At 42.5% G+C, this 25,262-nt stretch overlaps 1 protein-coding gene across 1 annotated transcript in view; it reads left to right on the top strand.

The window, feature by feature from the left end:
* Positions 1 to 9,710: 9,710 nt before the first annotated feature.
* CACNA1D (calcium voltage-gated channel subunit alpha1 D) overlaps positions 9,711 to 25,262 on the top strand; it is a 314,711-nt gene continuing 299,159 nt past the window's right edge. The window contains 3 exon segments of the mRNA XM_023522317.1: positions 9,711 to 9,777; positions 11,728 to 12,037; positions 15,803 to 15,908. Coding sequence (XP_023378085.1) covers positions 9,711 to 9,777; positions 11,728 to 12,037; positions 15,803 to 15,908 — 483 coding nt within the window.

Raw genomic sequence — 25,262 nt, 5'->3', positions numbered from 1 at the left:
GGAGAAATTGTTAAAACACGCTTTCTGGGCCCCACTTCCAGAGTTTCAGATTCAGTAGGTCTGGGTGTGTTTGAGAACATGCATTTTCTAAGTTCTCAAGTGATACTGACACTGCTGTAATGGGAACTACACTTCAGAAACCATAGGTCTCATGCTTTATAATTTATAAAATGCTTTTCCATACCAATTCCCTATGAGCCCCTTGCACCTTGTGATTGGGTGAGGTAGGTACTTCACAGATGAAGAAGCAAGCTCAGAAAGACTGTGATTGCTGAAGTCACTCAGCCAGTGACAAGCAGGGCTGGGACTCCGAGTCTCCCACTCTTACTGCCCCCTTTCTAGCTCTAAAGTACACCATTGCTGAGTTCTAGGATGTCAGCTAAGTGTTGCCAAAATGAGAACCTCAATCTTCTTTCTATAGGATTCTTTTTATTCGCTCTGCCTTCAGCAATTTATAGTAAGCTATAATGATTGGGGCACTTTGGAGATTTATGAAGAAATGTATGGAGGAAGAAGTAAAGGGGATGGAGGGAAGAAACTGCTAAGAAGAAAGGTCTCTGGGTGATGGGAAAGAACCCAGTCAGGCAGGAGCTGGGAAAGGCAGCCGAGGAAAGGTCTGCTGAAGGGATGGGAAGGAGGAGCAAACTGTGCGTAGAAAGTTAAGACTCCTGAAAGACCTTTTATATCATGTTAGCATTTAGCCTCATGGGACAAGATGTCCTGTCTGTTAGCCACTTGGATATTCTGCCACAGCATCAAAGGTCTAGTCTGTTTCTGATGTAGTGTGTTTGCAAAACCCTCCCATCCGCCCTGGCATTCTTTGCTATTTACCATTAAAGTAGTGTCAGTCTTTGAAAAATTATGAAACTCTTGATATGTTTCCCTTTCAGCCCCATGTGTTCCTTGTATTTATCAAAATGGAACACTAACAAATATTTATTCGGTTTTATAGACATGTTGACAATAAAGACTACCATGTGTGTCTCCCTGCCGTGGTGATTATTTTGCTCAATACATGATTGACTGAGATGTCTTCAGTGTATTATAAACACACATTAAAAATAGCAACCTAAAAAAAGATAAAACTGACAAATAGAAAGTTCCATATTTTTAGATGCAATACAGTGCCACCCTGGTTATTAGAACATGAAACAGATAATCCTTAGTGAGTTATCTAAGTATGCATAATGATTCTCCTTTAAATAAGTGGTTTTGGCTCCTACAATATTCCTCTCATTTATAAAAGTTTCTCAAATTGGAACCTTTTAAAAGTTGCATTTTTTTCCCTATATGTATGTTTTAATAACCTAGAATATATTAAAATCTGGCTATTTTATCAAATTTCAAACCAATGGTCCAATTCCGATTTTCATTGTCCATTTATCACCATAATCGTGATAAGCTAAGAGAGGTTACTGCACTTTCATATTGCATTTTGTCAAACAGAAAGAAAATGTTCCTAAATTGGTTAAGTACTTTCTACTTTGTTAATCCAAGGGGATTAAAGGGATACAAAACACTCAAGATTTGTGCTGCCTATTTTTCTAAGGAGTTTATTAGTTAAATTGATGAACTTTTATACTACTTTTATAATTTCCTACTTAATGCTCCCCCAAAACATTTTTTAAGAGTTGAAAGGCTTATGTGTTTGTTTCAAGGATTTGTGACTTAGATTTTTTTTTTACAGTAGCAAGAAAAGTAAACAGGTCTGCATATGTGGTAGGTGCTAGTTCTGAGAGAGACCATTTAAACTGGTGCCACTTAAACTTCAGTTTTTATTTTATGAGTTGTATACTTAAACAATTGCTCTGAAGAAACAGAAAGGAAACTATGATGTTGGAACTATAAAATTTCTGATGTTTATTGACTCTATATCTCCCAAACAACTTCCTGTCCTTATAAATTTGCTCTTGTGGTTGATCAGATGCAGACTTGTATTACTTTTGCATTACATTGTGTGAATATATCAGTTTTATTTCAGTGTTTAGCTAATGCTTTTAACCTGGAGGTGGCTGTGTAGTAGTATTGACTAAGCCCAATGTTGGTGGTGCTGTGTGTGTGTGTGTGTGTGTGTGTGTGTGTGTTTACTTTCATGTTCAGCATGTGCCATGGGGCTGTACTTATGTGTATGTATGTAAATACCTATTTTACTATTATCTCTATTCTACTTTATCTTCTTTGGGAGTTATCAGTATTGACTGTTGAATCTTAAATACTAAAGCATGTACCGGAAATTAAAATTCAGCAAAATACAAAGACTATTAAGAAAAACACAACTGTGTTCAATTGCTTTGGGACTTTATAGAATGATAGAATGCAGTTAATGAAAGGGAGAGCCACTAGAGTGGCTTGACCTTAATGGGGGCAGGGAGTTAAGTTCTAAAGTCAGGGCATAAAGGTAAGAACTAAAACCAAGCGAAGCGAGGGCAGACTCCTGTCAGCACTATTTAAATGGTGCTCTCTCTCCCTTTCTTTCTCTCTGTAACTGTGTATATTTAAATCATATAAGCTATATGATTCAACTTGACAGTATATGTCAGAGGCTCTACAACATTATTTTAAATCTTTGCAGTAAATCAATAAGATGAGTGATATTATCCCTGCTTTACCCCAAGAATGTGAGTTCCTCAAAGCAGCATAGCTACTAGCTGGCAAGACCAGGATTTGAGCCCGGATCCGCCTGGCTCCAAAGTTTAGGCTCTCTGGTATACCTTATTGGAATGGTAAGAACGCTTAGGAATCATGTTTTATAACCAATTTATTTCACAGATGGAAAACTTAAGACTTGTCCCCTTCACTGGTTCCTTCAGTCAGCGTGGAAAATGGGGTGTTGACTGTCTTACCAGACTCTGCCAGGATTTCCCAACTGGGGAAATGGAGAGGATTTGCTGCATTGGAGAGTGATGGATAAGATTTAAGAATTGGGTCAAGGGGGATGGGAATGAACCAGTTAAAGAAAATGGAATTACTTTGTCTGATGTGGACATAAATCCTGCTGTTCAAGTGAATAGTTGATGAAGGATAAAGACCAGCTGGGCTCTACTTTCCATGAGGCCAAAGCAAAAAGAAAAGCCTTTAAATCTTGCTCAGTGGCATATAAGTCAGTTGTAACCAAGAAGTCCTGATGTTGGGGGTGGGGTAGGAGGAGGGTAGCTAATTAGCACCACAGGTTAGGGGTCCCCACTAGGCTGGGAGCTGTCTTCCACAGGTTTTTCTGTTTTCCTGGCCCAAGCTCAGAATAGCAATGCCCCTCTCAATAGCTACAGTTAAGAAGAAATATCTCCTTAATTGACCCAATTGAAACTTTCTGCACCTACGAATCTTTCCACTCTCTGATCCATCTTGCCTACTGACTGGGGTTAGAGTTATTTTTATGAAGCACAACTCTGATATCACTTCTCCTCAGAAGTGGCCCCAGCATAGCTGTTTTCAAAGTGTGGTTTATGGACCCTCAGCAGTAAGGTTGCCAGCTGTAGCAAATAAAAATGTAGGATGATTTTCCAATAAACAACAGGTTTTTTTTTTTTTTTGTATAAATATATCCCATGCAATATTTGAGCATCCTGCATTTTATCTAGTAACCTCACCTGGGGGATCTTAAGACCCTTTCAAGAGCTCTTTGAAGTCAAAACTATTTTCATAACATTAAGACTTAATTCGCCTTTCCTACTGTGTCGACATTTGCATCGATGGTGCAAAATCAATTATAGTTAGAACCACTAGTGTCTTAGCATGAATCAAGGGAGTGACACCAAAGTGTCCCAGTGGACACTGTGTTATGCACAATCACTGTCATGCACTCACAGTAAAAAAAAATTACCAGTTTTACTTAAGAATCTCCTTGATCAAGCAGTACAAATTATTATTTTAATTAAATCTCAACTTTTGTGTAGATGTCTTAATATTCTGGAGTCAGATGCGCTACCGTTGCACAACGAGGTCCTTCTTAATATTCTGAGTGACAAATTGGGATGTATGCATAAAACATCTCTGCTGCATACAATGGTTGTCTCATTTGTGTGATAGTTTGAGACGAGAAGCTGAATGGATTGCTTTTTCACGAAATACCATTTTTACTGACAAACTTTGGTATGCAGACCTGAGTATTTAGCAGATATTTTCTTGAAACTGAATGAAGTGAGCCAGTCACCTCAAAGAAAAAAAACTTGACAGTATTTGTGCCAATTATAAAATTTGAGCTTTCAAGTGATAATTAGAATTTTAAAAAACTTCTACCACTGAGAGCTTGACAATTTCCCAATACTTAAAGACTTTCTGATGAGACTGATGATGATACCAATGAATGTGGTGTTTTGATATTATACAATAAAATGTTTCAACATTTGGAAAAATCTGTGTAACTCAGTGAACCAATATTTTCTAAATGACCAATGTGTGATGTTACCAAATTATGCATAGGTAAAAAGATCTATTCAAAGTACAACATAAACTGCTAGATTGTAACGTAACAGAATATGAAAAGTTCCACTGTCATAGTTTCAAATTCCACATTTCACCTAACCTTCAAAGGTTTAATTTTGATGTCATACCAAAGAAGAATATCCATCATTATCTGAAAAGGCTATTAAACCAGTCCTTCGTTTTCCAAATATGGGAGGCTGGATATTCTTCGTACAGTCAATCAACATTCTAGCACTATAGACTGTATATAGAAGATAGGAGAATCTAGCTGCCTTCCTTTTAGCCAGACAGTAAAGGGATTTGTGGAAATGTAAAAGAATGCCATTCTTCTCACTCTTTCATTTTGAAAAATATAGTTACTTTAAAAAAACAAAACAAAACTATGTTAACATGTATTGGGCTTACTACTATTTTAAAGTAACATTTTTTAAATGTTCTCATTTGAATGTTGAATATGGTAAGTATCAGTTGATAAAACTTACATAGGAAAAATTTTAAGAGTATAAAGGGGTCCTGAGACCAAAAAGCTTGAGAACTGCTGGCCTACAGATAAACCCAGACTGGTGAGCCAAATATTGGGGACTTTCCACTATCTCACTCGATCCTGCCTTTGCAACCTTACTTATTACCACTGTCTCTGAAGCACCTGCAGGTCCTTGGCTAACCACCTATTTATTGATTTCTGCACATGTTCTGGACTTTTCTGCCTGATTTTCTGCACGCCATTCTTCTACCTGGAACACATGTTCCCTGCTTTTATCCTCCTGTCTGGTGGGCTATCCTTTGAGTACAAGGGCCTGAGGATGGAGAGACTCATTCAGACCAAACTTCAGTTTATTATGGGTATTTTCTGCATATAGCCTTCGGGATGTTTGTCTTCCTTAAATAGAATTCCTGGAGTGCAAAAGACCCAGTTTTTCCTCTGTTTATATTTTTTTACCATCTAAGGGCCAAGTAAACTTTATGGGATTTTTATAAATATTAACTAATAATTTCTAGTGGTATCTGTAAGCTTTTATGATCCTGTGTAGATTAATCTTAGTATTTAGTGCCTGCTGTGAGCAGATACTTGGCAGTGGAAGGAGGGGTCTAAGGAAGTGATCTTTGCTTAAGGGCTTGCACTATGGTTGGGGAGACAGGATTTATAGCCAAGAAGCAATCAAACAAGACACAAGAAGATATGTAATCTAAGGAATAACCAGGTGCTATAGGACTTTGGAGAAGGGGAGGTGGGGGCGGGGTGGGGGGGTCATGTGTGTTTGTAGTGTTTGCATTGTGTTTGTATTGGAGAAATCAGAGATGGCTTCTGGGAGGAGGCAGGGACTTGTTAAATAGGGAGGGTTTAGTTAGAGGTCAGCAAGGCAGGATTTCAGGTCAGCGAACAAACACAAGCCAGGGCAGAGAGTCAGAAATGAGCACAGCATGTTCACAGCCTAATGAGGAGACTGCTGACCACAGTGAAGGTGAATGATGCAAAATGATAAGGTTGAAAGCTAGTCAGAGGAGTTTAGATTGGATGTGGAAGGAAGGAGGAACCAGACTTTTTTTTTTCTTGGTTAGGGAAGTGACATGGTGTTTTTGAGCATGAGATGGGTTATTTGTGGGAGGAGGAAGGAAGATGGGGCACCTCATTAATAGACCAAGGGTGTGAGGTGGTGAGGCTCTGAACTAGGGTATCAGTAGGTCTTTTGAAATGAAATATATGCAGGTAACCATATCTAGGATACCAGCTCTGTGTCTTTAAATGGCGTGGTTTATATATTAAGGCATGGGGATTAAAACTCCACAATAACGTGTTAGTGACGTAATTGGGTCTTATTACATGTGGGTGATTTAGAGCTGAAATCTTTTATTCTAGCCTTTCCTCATGTCTCATTGTCTCAGCCACTAAATAATTGTGTATGGTTTGGGGTAAGTTACTTAACCCCTTGGTGTCTTGGTTCTGTCATTTGTAAAATGAGGATATTAATAGTATCTGTCTCATAGCCTTGTTATGAGAATTAATAGTTAATACATGTAACATGCCTATACTAGTGCCTGGTACATAGAAAGCCTTTAAAAATATTAGCTATTATTTATTTATTCAATAATTCACATTATTATGGGAATGTAAATATTTTAAATTACCCAATGGGCTAAAGCATTCAGAGCTGTGCTCAATGAAGGCCCTCAAAAAAGCTTACTGGAGACACTGCAAAGATGAGACTCAGAAGCTGGGATGGAAAAATGTTAAGTATTCTAATTCCATAAACTTATTAAGATCTAAAGTGTAAAACCTGGAGACCCAAATCACAATTTAATCATATCACTTCTCAGTTTAAACACCTTGACTGCCTCCCACTGCAGAGAAGATAAATCTGGTGTTCTTAGCAAGCCAGCAAGCCTTTTCCCACTGGCTTTTCATGGCCATCCCAGCCTTTCTCCCTAAGCCCAGGCAACCTGCCCCTCACACCCCATTTATTCTTTATAAAATTAGTCACATTTTTAATGGACTTTATTTTATAGAGCAGATTTAGATTTACAGAAAAACTGCACAGAGAGTACAAAGTTCCCATATACTCTCTCCCACAAGTTTTCCCTATTAAAATCTTGATAAGTATGGCACATTGTTACAATTGATTAACCAATATTGACACATTATTATTAACTAAAGTCCACAGTTAACATGAGGGTTCACTCTTTATGTTGTACATTTCTATGGGGTTTGACAAATGCCTAATGTCCTACATCCGCCATTACGGTATCATACAGAATAGCTTCGCTGACCTAAATTGCTCTGTCCTCCATCTATTCATCTCTCTTTCTTCCCTTTCCCATAAGTTAAGAATCCATAAAAAATGTTGTCTCTTCTGTAAAATGTCTCAGATTCCCTCAATTATAATCTTTTTAATGCTTGCATAGTACTTTCTTCAAATGTTACACCTCCTATATTCCTCATAGTATTAGAAACGTAGACACACTTTTCTTCACTAGGTTATACATCCTTTTGGGAGCAGCTATGCCATAGGTTTGTCCGGAAAACACCTAGCCTAGACACTGTTCTTAACAAGTGCCTACGGATGCCAGCCAAACTGAACTGAATTGTGAGCAAATAGGTCTCAAGAGGCAAAGCTTTAGATCTAGAGTTCTGAAAGTGAGTTGTGTACATGCTTCAGGACTCATGGGTCCCTGGATGGGAAAGTCCTTTGAAAGAAAACAGCTTCTATCCCTTCAGAATTGGGCTCAGGAGCAGCCTTGGGTGAGGTGGCTCAGGTCAGCTGTATATTACTACTAGGCCACAGGGCTCTTCTCCACCTCTCCTCCTCTCCAAAAACAAGGCAAATGGAGTGGAGGAAGGAGGGAGGGAGGAAGAGATGGGAGGGGAGAAGAGGAGAGAGGACCAGGAGCCTGGTTGTTTCCATCCTTCCAGTCCAGACAACCCCTTTCAGGAAGGTCCCTGGAGAGTCTTTTGTTTGGTCCCCACTCTCTCCCCCCAGGTGGCTCCTGACAATTGAAGATTCCCAGTGTGACTTCTTTGGTCAAAGAGGACTTTCCCTTAATTTCTTATTTTCTTATTTCATGCTGAGCTTTTTGCTTTAAAGACACTGTTCTCAAACGTTCTGAAACGCCGTAGGAACATGCAGATCGGAACAAAAGCAAATAAATCGAATCTTGTGAAGCAACACAGCAGACACCCTTCTCCAACAGCCAGCAAAACGTTAAATGAGAAATATCAGTCATCCACTAGATACAGTATTTCCCCGCTGGACAGGAGTTGCTGTTTGCAACCCCCTCCCCCTGCCCCCAACTGAGACAGTGGAGGCACCATGAAACAAACTACTCTCCTCAGCTCCTACACGGGCGTCAGCAGTTTTAGCAGCATTACCTATTCCTTCGACAACACAAACGGGTTGAAAGAACTTGGCTTTTACTTCCCTGTATCTGCCTCCAAACGCACATGTTGGGGAGAGAGATATGCTACCCACCTCAGCAGCCAAGTGTCTTAGAGCCCACAGCGGCGCCAGACTTAGCTTAGGGCGGGGGTGAGGGTGAGTACGCTTTGGAAACCTAGTTAGATCTAAAGGTGCTGTTACCTGGGGCATTGAGTGTTCTCCTGAGAACCCAGTCTCCCCATCCACCGCCCTTCCGCAACCTAAAAGAGCCGAAGGAAAGGGTAGGGGACACCGCTGGGTTCCGGAGAGGCAAGGGAGCCAGGCAGAGCCCCTAGACTGACGCGAGCGATGATTGCCCGCTTGCACCTGTGCTTCTAGGGGGCGGGGCCTCTTCAAGGTGTGCTGAGGGCAGAACGCCCGCAGGGAGCGGAGGCCGGTCGCGGGAGCTTAAGGGTGCCATCCTTCTGTCCCGAAGATATGCAGGGGGGAGGAGCGGTTAATCCGCACACCGCATTCCGGGGATCCGCAGGCCTCGCCTGCCTCTTTCATGGGGGAAAGGGGTTGAGCACACTGCGGCGCTGAGGGGGTTAAGCGGGCGGCCCGCGGCTGGAGCGCGCTTAACCCTTTGGTGCCCGTGGGTCAGCCGAGCCAGGCTGGGGTGGCAGCACCCCGAGTCTCACGCGGCGACATCCCAACCGCACGGGCCGTGCAGGGAGAGCTCCGGGCGGGGCAGCCGACCGTCAAGGCGCGGCGTGGCCCGTGGGAGGCTCGGGGCGGGCGGGGGAAGGGAGGGGGACGGCGGCGGCGGGCGCGCAGCGTCTCCCAGGGCGAACCGGCGTGCGGCGCGGCGCGGCGGGCGCGGAGCGAGCGAGCGAGCGAGCGAGCGCCTCCGTCCCCGGATGTGAGCTGGGGCTGCCCGCGGTCCCGAGCCAGCGGCGGCGCGGGCGGCGGCGGCGGGCACCGGGCACCGGGCACCGGGCACCGCGGCGGGCGGCGGGCATGGGGGGCGCTCGGAGCGGCCCTGGCGGCCGGGCCAGCATCACCGCAGCGACCCTCCGCTAGAGGAGGGGACCAAGCCAATTTTCCTTTGCAGCAAAAAAAGAAAAAAAAAAAAGAAAAAAAAAAAGAAAAATTACATGTATATATTATTAAAATAATATATACATCTTATCTTATTTTTTTTTAAAAAGTTTATTTTGCTCCATTTTTGAAAAAGGGAGCGTGGGTGGCGAGCGGTTTTTATAAATTATTGTTATTTTCTGTATCTGTCCTGTCCCTCCCCACCCCCTGCTAAAGCGAGAATAAGGGCAGGGACAGCGGCTCCTACCTATCGGTAACCCCCTTACCCGCTCCTCCCCCGCCCCAACGCCCTGCACAGTGCCCTGCACACAGTAGGCGCTCAATAAATGTTTGTGGATGATGATGATGATGATGATGAAAAAAATGCAGCATCAACGGCAGCAGCAAGCGGACCACGCGAACGGTGAGCAGCTAGAGCCTGGGCACTCATTGCCAGATCTAATCCTTGTCATGGTCTTCCCACTCCCTCTTCGTTCTCACCCCCCTCCCGTCTCTGATGCACTCGGTGGGTTGAGGGGGTTGCCGAGGATGCTTCTAGCTCAGTGTCATCTACAGAAAGGGGAGATGCGTGACAGCCACTCCATTCTCCTCTTCGGGCCTTGAATGTCAGAGTTAATTCTGCATTTGTGGGGTGGGGGCGGTCGTGGAGTCCGTGGAGTACTGAGCAGCCGGAGGGGCGGCGAGCCGAGGTGATTCGGGTTCAGTATCCTCGGGCTCAACTTTCGTCCAACGCTCCAGAGCGATGGAAGGGGGTGGCTGTTAGTCTTCAGCCCGAGCCCCATTTCCAGCCCCTTTCTTGCCTTCTCCTTCCCCTGGTTGACTAGGAAGAGGGCGTCTGGTGGCATTCTGAAAATTCTGGGATTGCTGGGTTTCACCCTTCGCGCCGGTGGGTGAAGCACACCCCTTCCCTCGAGAAGGAGGCCGGGTGTTGGAATCGCCAGGGGTCGGTTCGAGTGCGTATTCCCGCTCCCAGCGCCGCTGTGGACACGTCGGTAACCTAGCAATGCCCGGGGAGTTGCTGCCGCTGTCCGGCTCCCCTCCCCAGCCCTGGCCCAGGCACCACGTGCAGCTACCACGCCGGCCGGGCTGGGTGGAGGAAGGCTGGAGCAACTACTGGCCAGCCCTCCTCCCTCCTCCTTGGAGGTCGCTGGCGCCCTCCACAACCTCTGTGGGCTTGCAGCCTTCCCAGGTGAGTGCTCCCCAAGGGAAGGCTTGGCACGACTCCTTCCTGGGCCAGGATTGTCTGCCGCTAACCTCAGTGGCCCCCTTTTCAGGCTGCTGGGCAGGCAGACCTGTGCTTGCTTTGACTCTCCCTTGTTCTGTTCTTAGCAAGAATTGATTTTGCAAAGCCCATCCCCTCTACCTGTGTCACCACTCTCACTTTGACTTCTGTCTCAGTAAGGAGGTTGTGACTCAAGGCAGGCAGGTGCCTGGGAGACCAGCTAGGGTGGTGGCCTGACCCAAAGCCAGAGGGAGCTTTGTACATCTTGGGGTTCTGCCCTTGTGCACCAGGATGCCAGCCTACACTGAGATGATTCCTGCTTAGGGCTGTTATAATCCAGCCTGTCTGTGGTAGGTGTAGGGGTACAGGCTGCTGGCCTTGTCTGTTTCTCTGGATGCTGGCTTGGCTGCTTCTGCTGCAATTTAAAATGCAAAAAAGCCCTAAAGATGTTTTCTGTTTTCAGAAGCCTGTAGAGGAAATGAGTCCCAAGCATCATGAATTTTCATTTGCAGGAAGTGTCAGTGAATAATCTAGATATTTGTTATAGGGCTTTTAGTATTGCCCTGGTGGCAGTGGAGCATTTTTTTCCCCCTGTGCTGAAAAAAAAAAAAAAATGCATTTGTGGTTGTGGAAAGATGTTGGAGTAACACTCTGAAAATGATTAAGACTTTTGAATTATTGGCACTGCCTGTGTGTGTGTGTGTGTGTGTGTGTGTGTGTGTGCGCGATGATAGTTATTTTGGAGAAAAGCTGTTGTACAGATCTCAACTCATAGAGCTACTTGGGTTTTTAAAGTCAGAAAAGACGTGCCATAAATGTTGAGAATGACCTGTTTGTCTGAAGAAATACACTAAAAAATTCCTTGTGAAGACGTGGATATACAGAGGTATTAACTTCAATGGGCATCATGCAGCAAGGTCCTGTGTGACTGTCCCTTAGGTCAGAGCACTGGGACTTTTCTGGCTGCTCTGGTTGACTAAACCCCTGCTTCTGGAAAAGCAAGACTTGAACTTCAAAATGGAAACATGGGAATGATTCTCCCTTGTTATTGATGGGAGTCAACACTTGCTTTTTTCTAACACTGGATTCTCATTGTTTTTTTAAAAAAAATTTTCTTTTTTTTCTTCCCAGAAGCAAACTATGCAAGAGGCACCAGATTCTCTCTTTCTGGTGAAGGACCAACTTCTCAACCGAATAGCTCCAAGCAAACCGTCTTGTCTTGGCAAGCTGCAATCGATGCTGCTAGACAGGCCAAGGCTGCCCAAACTATGAGCACCTCCGCCCCCCCACCTGTAGGATCTCTCTCCCAAAGAAAACGTCAGCAATACGCCAAGAGCAAAAAACAGGGTAACTCCTCCAACAGCCGACCTGCCCGCGCCCTTTTCTGTTTATCACTCAATAACCCCATCCGAAGAGCCTGCATTAGTATAGTGGAATGGAAGTATCCTTTTTTGGGGAAGTCTTTTTTATTTTCTCTTTTACCATCTGTTTTTTACAGGATTTGCGTCCTGAAATGGCATATACAAAGTGGTAGCAGTCTGGAATGTGAGCAATGGAAGAAACTGTGTAAAAGGTTTCATTGTATATACCTTCCTATTTCATTAGGGTGCAGAGGGGCGGCTGGGTGGTATATTTAGCTTATTCTGTGTGTGTGTGTGTGTATGTGTGTGTGTGTGTGTGTGTGTGTGTGTGTGGTGGTGGGAGGGAGTGACAGCTTGAAACTTCCGAGTGGTAGGTAACTAAAATATGAAGCTAGCCTTTGGTCATTTGACGTTAGATGGTTAGTTTAAATCCCTCAGTGTTTTTGGGCAGTGGTATACATTGAACCTATTGCAAATAAGATATGCTGATTAAAAAAAGAAGACTGCATGAGACTCTACTAGAAATAAATACATTTTTGACCTTTCGTGGAATCTTCTCATTCTGGTGTTTGGAATTTGCTTCTGAAACTCCAATTAATGCTAAGGTTGCTTCTAGCTTTGACATTTGGTTATTCTGATTGTTCAGGTAGCTACAAATCCGAACACTTGCTTCATAGGGAGGGAGCAATTTGCTCATCAATGCTATGACTTCCTGGAATTTCCTTTTGACAAGTTCCAAAAAGGCATTTGAAACATGAGCATGAGGGAACATGCGAAAGAAGAGGTTTGTGTGTGCCTCTTCTCCCCCCACCCCACCTCAGCCCTTAGGAGTTAGAGAACAGCTCTCTCAGTGGAGGAATTTGCAGTTGCTGCCTTTATAAAAAATTCAGTCTATGTCCTTGGACTGGAGTTACATTTCTGGGTGTCTCCTTTGTATTTTTAAAACTGAACTCCAAATGCCTCAGGATGGTTGTTATGTCCCAGATCTTGGAAAAGTAGGGTGCTCTGCCTGCTCACTCCTTTCCCTAAATCTGGAGGCCAGGATCCAGTTACTGCTACCCTTTAGAAACGGTTGAGTGAGGCCTTCTTTCTGTGCAAATGGCTTTCTAATTAGTCAGATGATTCATTGGTCTGGGTAAAACAAAGCATTTCCGTTTCTCAGAAGTATATTTGGGGCTGAAAAGAGGCCTTAAAGCAGTTCCTAACCATAGGAAGAAGTGTGAATCTAGGGCTTCCCCCACCACTCCCAGGATGGAGGGGCCACAATAAAAAGGGAGGATGTTGGTGACTTGCTACAAAGTGGAGCAGAAACCCTCTTATAGTTTGAGCACCTAGTCAGGCAGCTGTTTGCATGCCCTCTGTCTTAGCTGGCTATTTTCTGTGCTCATGGATATGAAGTAAAACGATCTAACTGTCTAGAAAGGTTTCGGAGAGAGCAGTCAAGTACAAGAGTAGGGTTTAAGGGGTTTTCATGTGTTTTTCCTTTTTAGGGAGTTATGGTGTCTCTCACATAATGAGGATTGTGTGGATTTTTTTTCTCTAAGTTTTTTTCTAGTCTGAGAATGAACACTAGTGTTGGCCCAGGAGGGAGCTAGGTAAAGAGGTGTGCCTCAGCGGCTTCACTGGAATCAGAGGCAGTGGTTGCTCTTAGCCAGAAAGATCTTCTTCTCTATAGGCTGCTGGACATGACTGAGTAAGCAGAGGCCTTTTGGTGGGGTCATTAATTTTATATGGAGTGAGGTGGGAAGCCTGGTGCTGTTTCTCTTTATACAAAGTAATTCGTATATAGCAATTTATGTGCAAGCAGTGATTTCCTGGATCATGCTGCTGACTTCCGTTCCTGCGTAGCCAGACACATGTGTACAGGAATTAGGGGATGTGGCTGCCAGTGCAGGGAGGAGCCAGCTTACAACTGGGACAGTTGGTAGATCCTTAAACAGTATATGATCTCTTTGTTTTTTCAAATGACATTTTCCTTCTAGTTCAGAGAGCAGGTTATAGAAATCTTCCTGAAGCCAGCTGTGCCAGGCCCAGTCTGCATGGAGAGAGTGAGAGCCCAGTTTGTTTTTGCACACAAGAAAGGCAGATTATCTTGCATCTTGGGGGAATGAGGAATGTTCACCTTAACAGGAGGAATTTTTAGGATCAGACTCATCTATTTCTTTATTGCTCTCTTCTGCTTGGCTTGTAAAAATCTTGTGGCAGTGAGATAGTATCCACTATTCCTGGAGACCGAAACTGAACCACCATAAAGAAAAAAAAAACATTTATGTTTGGCCTTCCTGAACAGTGTAGTGTTTCTCAGATTTGGTGGTTTATCACTTAAATATTGGGAAATTAAAAAGAATGGTGGTGTGGAGGAGAGGAGAGGCAGAAAAAGTATGTTTCTGTATAGAATAACATTGGGGCAATTGGCTTTTAAAAACTGCTGAAAAGGAAAATTAAAAGGAGATTCTGAAGTCTTAAGGTGTCTTAAAGTTGGGTCCCTAGATAAGTGATTTTGTAATATTAAATGAGTTAATAAATATGAGCGAAAGCTAACTGGCTTTAATAATAAACCTATCAGCATTAGTAAGGGAATAATGTCTGCGTCCTTGTTTCAACCAGTGTTGAAGTTCTTAAAGGAGCTGTTTCATGAAACTCTAGGTATCCCCAGAGAGGCAAGGGCTCTTTGTCTCCTTTGGCATTTTTGGATTTCTCAGAAAAATATCAGGATGAATGGAGAAGAGTCTGTTCATATCTTCAAAGCTTTACTACTTCGAGGTGTTTCGTTAAACCAGTGGCCTCTTGTGGGTGAGTGAATAATGGGAGAAACACTGTTATAAGATCAAGCCCCGGAGTTGCAGATCAGGTTGGTACTCAGGAAGCCTTGCATTTTGAAGGCTGAATACCAAAAGAAGAAAAACAGTCATTTTGGCAGACGTCAAATTTTGTATTGCCAGTTTTGACAATGTCTGTTAATAATACCAGAATGTTTAAGCAAGTATCTCAGAGTGATTCTTCCATACAGACCCCCGAGATTTAGAATTGTTAAATTGTGCTTTGAAAGTGTCTGGTGCTGATTTCTTATGGCTTTTTATTTAATTTGTTTATAAATTGAATGCAATAGTGTGTTATCAACGGAGCTTCAGTCCAGCTGTAGTCTGAAGCAGTGATAACCATTGATTAGTAAGAAAGGCGAGGAGGGAGCTGAAGCCTGGCTTGCTTATTATAGTCTGTGAGGTATTGGAACAAGCCACGAGATAGTCGCAGGTATGATGCCGAAGGTCCTGGTGACTCGGCCTGTCCAAGTCCAGGCAGGAGATTCAGACCGACCCAGCCAAGAATAGCCCCCGAGAAAATGGCTCTAACACATGGAGTCAAGGATTTTTGTGGAAGAGATTTGTCTTGTCATGACTTCTCTTTGTGTCAGGAAATAAACAAACAGCCAGAAATTTAGCTTTCTATGGCCTCTGATGCTTTTAGAATGGAAAGAAGCAGAACCAGGTTCACACAGTGCCCTAATTGGATGTACTTTTAGGTTGTAATATAACATGTACAGCAGAAGAATGAGTGTAACATGATCCTTGTAATAGAGGAAAAGGACATGGAGAGGTCATTGGATAGGAAGATCTACTGTGAGATGACCAATGATGATTACTTCTGCTGGAAACCTAGTTGTTACAACAGTTAGTCGAAAAGGAACTTGTGCATATAATTCTCATTTTAAAAGCGATTCAAAAGTGGTGTGATTGGGAGTGTGATGAGAGAGATGGTTTATGTTTGCATAATACACACACACACACACACACACACACAAACAAACAAACACATATGTATATATATACCTTAACAAAATTTTTCAGACCATTTGACATATTTATATTATTGGCTATTTTTGCCAATTGTGTGGCCTTAGCTATTTACATCCCATTCCCTGAAGATGATTCTAATTCAACAAATCATAACTTGGTAAGTGTCTAAGCTTAGAGTTCCTGATGTGTGGTTATCATTTGCCTCTATACTTAAAAACTGGCAGCTGGCTTTTTGACTGGTTCAAATTTATAGCTATGCATGTGATGTTTCCTGGAGCTTTGCAACAATGGGTTTTTTTACTTATATTTTCAAATTTATACTGAATGAACGTGTTTAAAGTCATGAATGTTGTGTAAATAGATGTAGAACATTTTTTGGAAGAGGTTTGTAGCAAATTTTTAAATAACTTTCTCTCCAAATAGGCTTTTGTTGTCTACCATTCTTTTCCTGATAATATTAGCTTTTTTTTTTTTTTTTTTTTTTTCAATTCAGTGTTATGTGGGGGCGGTGGGTACTCTGGTAGTTTTTTTGGTAAGTAGAGAATTATCATAGATTTTGTATATGAACTCTTAATTTTCAAAGAAGTAGAATACTTCCTGTGAAGTGCCCAAGATAAAACGATTCTATGGATAAATAAATTGGGATACTTCCACATGCTTTATTGCCCTCTTAAAGATTTGTAATGCACATTAGCTCAGTAAAAGCTCCAGAAAGGTCTGTAGTTAAAAACCAGTTTTATTTTGTTTAACTCAGCTAGTCCTACAAGTAATTGGTCATGGATTCTTTAAACATTTTTTGGCAGAACACATCGCAGAACCAGCGTTTCATGGATCTTTCTTTAGGAAAGGTTGATATAGTTTAAAAAAAAAAAAAAGCACTAAAGTGGGACTAGGAGCTCATCCCACTCGGCTGTCAGCTAGCTGTATTTTGAGGCATTTCCATATACTTTCTGCATTGCCATTCACCCACCTGTCAGTTAAGGGGATTGGATAAGATAACTGGGATTGTTTTCACCTCTGACATTCTGTAATCTTTTCTTGATGATCGAGAAGCCATCTCAGGATTTTTCTAGAGCTGCAGCATCCTTGCTGGGATCAATCTTTTATAATTGGAGGTTGAGCAAATAGGCCAAAGGAGGAGGGGGCCAGTGCCAGATAACAGGAAACTCTCTCCATTGTCTTGCTTTCTCTTCTTTTAGCTAGTTCCACTTGTTTTGGTTTCTCCTGGTGAAGCTGTATTTTAGTAGGGCTGGTTGTTCTTGAGTGTCGTGAAGACAGAGCTATTGTGGGGATTGCTCTGCCAGGTTCTGAAGATACTGAAATTATGCTTTTGTGCTGTTAGCTATAATGGTTTATGTATAGGATTTCATGTTACATTTTAAAATGTGTGGCATATTTCAGATGTAGCATGATGTCTATTCACCTTCAGGGTTTTCTGGTCTGATTTCTAGATAATTATAAAAACTTGGATATTGCTACTGAAAATACAATTGTAAATGGAAGTTAGATATACATATAAACACTGTTAGTACATATTTATACTATGCTAAAGATTTGCATAATTTTGGATATTTTAAATAGCTTCTGCTTTGGTAGTGGACAAGTGACATTAGATGGTCGTTTTAAAGGAAAGGCAGAAGTAGTGAAAAGCCTCCATCAATGGAGATAGATCATCATAGTCTAGGCCACAGATGGTGTCAGCCTTGTTACCAAATTTAACAATGTGGACGATGACCCAGTTTGTTGATTTTTGTGGCTCAAGAGAACATGATTAAACAAACTTAGATAATAAATACCTTTCAGAAAGGCAGATTAATTCAAATCAACGGAATAATTAATGTAGCTGCACATATAGCCAATTAATATTCTGATTTTTCCCAGGGAAATTAGGTGCAATAATGTAAGTATTGTTAGACCATTGGATTTCTCAGCTAATAAGCGAGAGAATAAAATATAGGAGATGGATAAATCTCTCTTCTTCTCCCTGGCAGCTCCTCCCCAGTGGATAATTTCTTGACAATTCTTTAAGAGTAGTCTTTCTTTGGGGGAAGTGGGCAGTGTGTTACTTTGGCCAGCCTTTCTAAAAACCAGCATGTATTCCTTTGACCTCTTAATATTCGGAAACTCACAGCATTCGTGTTTGTCTTGTGTTCACTTGGATGGTCACATGGCCAGATGAGTTTATTCTCTGCCTGACTCTTTAAATATTTCCTTTCCTACTGTGGGAAGGGAAGAGCTTTGTGGATTTCCCCCCTGACTCTTAGTAAGGTCCCATGCCGTGTCAGTCCTCCCGCCAGGGAGCCAGGTTTTTTTTATACATTTGACCCAATTTGTACCCAAGTGATTGCTCTATTTTTGGGATTGGTTTAGAGGCAGCTGAACGAAGCTTATTTTTCATCTGTAGTAAATACCTTTCAGTTAATGTGAATGGCAAATCAAAGGGCAGAGACTGATATGGGTTGCAAAGCTGTATGTATCAGGGAGCTTGTGGTTTTTTTTTTTTTGTTTTTTTTGTTTTTTGTTTTTTTGTTTTTTTGCTTCATAGTGCTGTGGGAAATGTGTATGTCGAATACTTAGGGTAAGATTCGGGGCCAGCTTTGTGGAAGATGGTTCTGCCTTTAACAGGTTGTTTGTAGTAAAATTATTACTTTTCTTGGATGAGAAATGTGGCCATCCCCATTGGTCCAGTGTGTGTTTGGTCTGAGTTGTGTGTAACTCAGCCAGCTTTGGGGATTTAGAAACCTTGGGGCAGCAAGTTTTCCCAGGGTTAGATTTTTTTTTAAAAAAAAATATAAACAATCTCAAGTTTCTATGTGGCTTACATTTGTGGACTTGCAGGAACTAGTGGAGGCTGAAGCCATGGAAACGGTGCAGCTCGGTTCCCACAGTAACATTTCTCTTAGTTCAGTCAGTAACAATATTTCTTCATTTTCACTTATTGAAAAGGTATATCATTTACTTAATTTTCTTCATAGCATGGAGATTGGGGGAGCTTGTCTTTATGGAGTGTCAGAGTGAGGATGATTACAATATCGTACTTTATTATGTTGAAAAACGCTTTATTTTGCTTCCCGAACTTGAATTTCTCATAAGCAAACTGAAGTGATAACAGTTTTTAGTTTGTGCAACCTGTTCCTGGTACTCCCCCCACCCCATGGCTACTGCCCAGTTCTCTCTAGTGCTGAACTGCCTCAGGTTACAACTCCAAAGTATGGATGCTCATCTGCCACTTCAGACTTTCCTTGAGGTCTGCTAATGACTGCACCCACAGAGGGCAAGGCCTATGGCCCTTTTTCAGCCAGAGTGCCTGGCTCCTACCAGGTGCTCCATAAAGGCTTAAACTCAACAATAAGTTTCTCTAAGTCTTTGACCCCTTTCTTGCCTCTTTTCTCATTTTGTTGAGGCCAGCTTGTGTTTTTAAGCCTGTCGACATGTTGTCTCTACAACATCCCTACATTTTCCCCTTCCTTTACGTACACACCACTGTTAGATGACTTTTGCTGGATAAGTGATCTTGAGGCTTCCATGGCTGCCCACTGAGGAAGGGCCCGACTTCATGGCCAAGTCCCCCTTGGCCTGTCTGACCTCCTTTGGTTTATCCTCCATTCCTCTCCTTCGCAGGCCCACCCGTTTGTCCATCATAACTTCTTAAACACTTCCCCCCTACACTTGTCCACCTCCTGGCTTTTCCTCCACTGCTTTCCCCATCTGAAATGCCTCTTTCTAGTGCCCTTTCTTCCCACGTCACTGTCCTTACAGCTGCTCAGGAGCAATCTCAAATGCTGTCTTTTCCATGAGGCCTTTTCTGACTCTGGTCTGAAGTTACACTCTTATCCGAACCTCTCTTGTGGCCCTTTGCATATAAAATACCCTATATTTTAGTTATTTATAATATGCATACCTTGTCTTTGTCTAACCAGGTATCTTCAGAATACAATTCATAGTGAATCATTTTCAATCCCCAACAGTGCCTGGCCTGGAGGTGTGGAATAGATGTTCAGTAAATGTGTGTTGTTGATGACCACCAAGCGAACGACTCTCTCAGGAGAAGCACCTCGCCCATTCTTTCCTCTGAGCCATGTTCAGAATTTTTTTGGGGTGGCAGGTTCTTCTGTGGACTCCTTGGAGGTCCTTGGGTGGAGGTGGGTGGCATTTATTGTAAGCATTTATTTCTGAAAAGCATAGGGTCTTGTGACCCTACTTATGCACCTCTGGATGGAGGAGCCCTCAGACTACCTGGTGTCAGAGCTGAGCAGTTTAGCACATTTTGTTTTTGGGAAGCAGTGCTGGCTGTGGACAACTGTCAGGGGGACCAGATACTTCACAATGGCCAGGAACGCCATGGGATAGTCTACTTTGATTGCAGTCTCTCCTCCATGGCTGAGATTCCAATTTACAGTGTTCCCTGGTCTTCAAAAGAAAGTTCGTTGGATCTACATGGTAATATAGTTCAGCATCTCACAGTTTTTACCCATAGGGAGTGGTGTACATTGTAATACTGGAAACACAGTTTCATCACCTGGTTTGTTGGGCTTAGTCTATAAGGTGGATGTTAGTTATGTACCTCATCTATATTGTGTCTTTGCTCTACTGTCTTTCTGTTTGAGTTGCATGCTTTCATTTCTGCATGCCTAGGCCCTGTCTGTTCTTCCATGACAGCTCATGTGCTGCTTCCTCAGTTTAGCTTTCTCTGATCCTTGTCCTCTTCCCCAGTTCCCACCCCACCTGCTTAAGTGTAAGCACTTGCTTTCCCTTCTACACTACTGTAAGCATGGTAAACTCTAAGCATAGTAAACTCTCCTCTTTACAGATATTAGACCCTTTCTGTCTGATTTTATAACTGCTCTAGGAAGTGGCTCGGTGTGCAGTGGTTCTGCACATGGGCTCTGGAGTCTGACAGCCTGGCTCCTTGGCAGAATAGCTGAGTGACTTTGGATGAAACTAGCATATGAGTTACTCGAGACTGAGGTAGGAGACTGATTAGTCTCTATAGCTTTGCAAACTTAACTCTGTGCACAGAAAGCACATCAGGAAATGCATGTAGAATAAGTGAATATATAAATGAATGACCATACAAGAGCTCCACAGTATATCCTTATAAATCAGTAGTTAATTTTCAACAATTGGCTAATGATTAATGTTTGCCTAAGAGGCTGACTTTCATTGTCCAATATTAACGAGAATCCTAGGAAACACCTGTTAGAGTTTGCCTTTAATTTCAGGATTGTATCTTTCTTGACAGATTTAACTCTTTATACCTGAAACAGGAGAGAAGAAAGACAGTACTCTATGCTTTTGGAATCCCTAAATCATAAGCTGGCTTTTGTGTCCAGTGTTGTACGCAAGACATCTGTGAGTGACTGCATTTGGATGAATGTGTGAGTGTCGCATTTCAAGTCAAGACCAGTGGAGGGAGAGCAGCACAATGACCAGAGTAGATGAATTTGTGCAGTAACACTTTGCCCAAAGCTGGTTTCCTAATCATGAAACGTGAGCCAGTTTACGTGCTAATCAAATAATCACATCTCTTTTGTTGTCTTAGCTTGGTTGACAAAACACAAGTTACCTAGCTTGATCTTTAATTGAACAGACTTTGGTTGAGCATTGACAGTTTTTCAGAACTCAAGTCCAACTCTTAAAGAATTCAGATTTGCTACTATTAACGTTCCTTAAAAAGAATTCCAAAGAGTTCTTACTCTTTTGGTTTGTTTGTTAAAAAGCAAATCTCTGTTTTATAGTTATGCCTTTCACACAGGAACTTTCCTGCTCAGACCCTTTAAAAATGAGCCTATGTTAGAGTGAGGATATTTGGATATATTGGTGTATAGCCAGACTTATTGTTTTACAGCAGGAAAGGGGCTTAGAGAGGGCATCAGGACCCTATCCTGCGCCCCGGCTCTCAGTCTTGGTGGCAGAGTTCCACTGGCCTATAGCGGGTTTGCCTCACATACCTCACAGGGTCTGTAGGAAGATGCCTTCCTTTCTTAACCTCAGCTCAAGTTCCATATTTAAAGCATGACTTTGTGAGAAACAAGAGACTCTCTGTAGCACAGAGTCCCCAACCCCTGGGCCACGGACTGGTACCAGTCTATGGCCCGTTAGGAACCGGGTGCACAGAAGGTGAGTGGCAGGTAGCAAAGCTTCATCTGGAATTGTGGCCACTCCCCAGCGATAGCATCGCCGCCTCAGCTCCACCTCAGATCATCAGGCATTAGATAGATTCTCATAGAAGCACTGGTCCTTGGTGCCAAAAAGGTTGGGGACCGCTGGAGTAGCAGATTTGTGGGCAGTTTACTTTTTTAACTTTCCTTGTTTGTATTGTTTCATTTTTTACTGTCTGCAAAATGTGAGAAATACCTGATAGAGAGGGGACCATTTGCTCAACAGTGGAGACATTTGTGTCTTATTAAATGCTGGTGACAGTGGTAGTAGGACTCCAGAACAGATCCCAACAGCTCATCATCAAAGAAAGTCCCTAAAGAAATTGAAGAGGCCTCAGAGTCCTGGTGGTTCAACTACGGGGAAGGACTCTGGGGGATGTTACTGTTGCATGGATGATGTTCTGAGGGGAGGGATGTTGGTGAGTGTTCCTGACCTGCAGGGTGTGTGTGTGTGTGTGGGTGCGGGGTGGGGGGCGGGGAGGAGTGGCTGGTCATCCAAGAATAGATGGTAACATTCCTACTTCTGCCTCCTACAGTGCTCGGACTCCTGGGGCTCTCTCCCATCAGCAGGATAGGAGGTGTTGCCCAAGTCGTCTTCTGTCTGTGTGATTGAAATAAGGAAAGTGGGAGAGGTGTCTTCTCTTTAACTGAAATGAGATTGGTATTCACACAGCTGGAGTTCTTGCAGGGAGTAAGGCAGGGCAAGCAAAGCTGCAATAGGAGGTGGGGAGAAGGACACAATGAGAATAACTGAAAATGGGATCAGAGGAACTGCAATTTGGTCATAGGTCTTTCTGATATTCTCTCTCTCTCTCTGTCTCTCTCTCCGTCTCTCTGTCTCTCTATCTCTCCCCCTCCCTCCATCCCGCCCTCTCCCCATATCTCTCCTCTCCCTACCCCCACTTCTGTGTGTCTGTGTGTGTGTGTGTCTGTGTGAGAGCTGGGGGACATTGTGGGTGAGTGGTTGGATGGGTGTTTTTGACACACAGCTTATAGAATGAAGTCTTTCATTGGTGATTTTAACTAAACAGGGCCCCAGACACTGCCCTGGCTGGGGAAAATGACTTTCTTCTCCAGAACCTCAAAGCAATTATTTCTGCTATTTTTTTTCTCCTCCTCTCTACTGGCTGAGTGGTAATTTTAGAACACAAGTGGGACATCTGTTGAAATTATTGAATGAGTGAACGAGAGGTCAGGTTGGAGGGAATTGGGGAGCTGACCTGAGGGAGGGAAGGCAGGCTGCAGATTTCTCAGGGAAAATGTGGGTGGCAGGTGGCCCCAGCCTGGGAAGGAGGGAGGAGGTACCCTTAGACAGCTGTGCCTGGGGACTCAAAGCACGTTAGGGGCTCACACATTTCCCAGCCTTAGTCATATTTTGAGGGGCCCACACTGCCTCATTTTCCTGTGTCCATGTGGAAGTCTAGCACTGTGTAGACTCCCAGATATTTTTGTAGAGCTTTAAGCTTGTTTTTAAAAAAGGAAGTCCAGGCACCATTATTCAACAAATATTTATTGAGACCTGCTATGCAGAGTGCACCAGGCTCCTGTGTCCCTGGCTTCAGCTGGTGCTGCTAGGCTTGCTGTGCATTTTTATTAAGGAAAACCCACAACATGGGGTCAGAGACAGCCTTCTTTGTTTTTTATATTTTGCATTCTTATAATCATTATCCAAAGTTTATACAACACACGAATACATTCTTGTAAACAATTAAAACAATACAGATAAAGTGACAATCTCCTTTTACCTGCCCAGTTCATTCTAATCACAGTAATCAGTTGGATATGATCCTTTCAGAATTCTTCTCCAGTGTGTATGTGTATGTGTAGGTACGTGTATATAATCTGTGCATTTTCAAATATATATGCAGTTTGGGTGTTTTAAATTTTACACAAGTAGGAACATAATGCATGCATTATATAGCTTCCTTTCTCCCACTTAATGTGTCTTCCAGATTTTTCCATATCCGTATGTAGAGATCTAACAACTTAGTTGCTGTAAAATATTTCATGTGTGAATGTACCACGTTTAATTGTTCTCTTTCTGATGAGCATTTAGTTCCTAAACTTTTCCTATTTCAGACAATGCTACACTGAATATCCTTGAAAGTGCTTCTCTGTGACAAGTACTCAGAAGTAAACTCTCTGGGTGGGAGGATAGTGCATTTTTAATTTCCACACACATTGCCCTCCACTAAGCTTGTGTGGATTTAAGCTCCCACCCACACATCTCCTTGAAATCATTGTCATTTAACTCCACAATGAGTGACCTTATTTGTTCTTTATGTTAGGCTATGTGAAAGGAAGTCTTCAGGGTAGGGTACAGCCTCTCTCTTGGGTGTTTAGTAGGCATTTAGAGCATCTGGTTAGAGCAGAAGGGCCATGAACTCTGAGCACTAGATTTACAATTTCTTTTGAACCACAGACTCAGATGCAAGGCACCAAAACTTATTATTCTTTCCCTGACTTTGAGTGCCATGCACTTGGGTACTGTCATTTTTTCCAAGTGAAACATTCATTCTTGTAGCTAATAGGTAAATAAATTCCAATTACAAAAATTGAGTCTTAGTTTTGGAATGTTTGCTTGCTACAGTTTAGTTCCAAGATGAGTACTGCTTTTATGTTCCTTTAGTGGAGGAAGAAAAATATCTAACCTGATATGTTTCTTCTCTCCCATGTTCTTTTTTGTCCCATGTTCTTTGATTATTAATTATTTTATTTTCACACACAGTAAAATCTCACTATTATTATGGTATTATAGGTTTTAAACTCCTCCTACTTCCAAAAGTTCTGAGGTGGCTTAGAAAAATGGAAGTTGATGAAAGATGGGGTACTTGGGGATCAAAACAAAAAAGATTTGCCCAGGTGTTCTAGGTGAATGTATTGCTAACACTTGGGCACTGAATTGGCAGTTAGATTTTCCAGCAGTGGTCACGAAAGGGAGCACATCCTAACATGGTTTTTATCTTCTCAACAATGGGAAGCAGCTACATTCATTCAAAGAAGCACTTCAGGAATCAGGTCCAAGGAGGAATCTACAGCATGGGTCCTTGTACAAGGTACATTGTTGGGGCACAGTGAGCCCTGTCTTCACTGTGCTTTTGTTAAAGTAGATGGTCTCTGAATTCATGGTTTTACAGGTTTAGGGCACAGTGTTACACTGGGGTGTAATGCAGGCACTTCTCTATGCTATAAGAGCTTGGCGTTTTGATTATATAAGTTAGTATAAGGCTAACGCTGGGAAGATTAAAAAAGAGTAGTTTAACATAACTGTGATTTAATCATAAAGTACTTTATTGAATGTTTATTTTTAAAATATAGCCTATTAAATACATTTGCTTACTGTCCTTACT

This window comes from Pteropus vampyrus, unplaced genomic scaffold (genome assembly GCF_000151845.1).
Source record: "Pteropus vampyrus isolate Shadow unplaced genomic scaffold, Pvam_2.0 Scaffold337, whole genome shotgun sequence".
NCBI lineage: Eukaryota > Metazoa > Chordata > Mammalia > Chiroptera > Pteropodidae > Pteropus > Pteropus vampyrus.
This window is presented reverse-complemented; position numbering and strand designations above follow the sequence as displayed.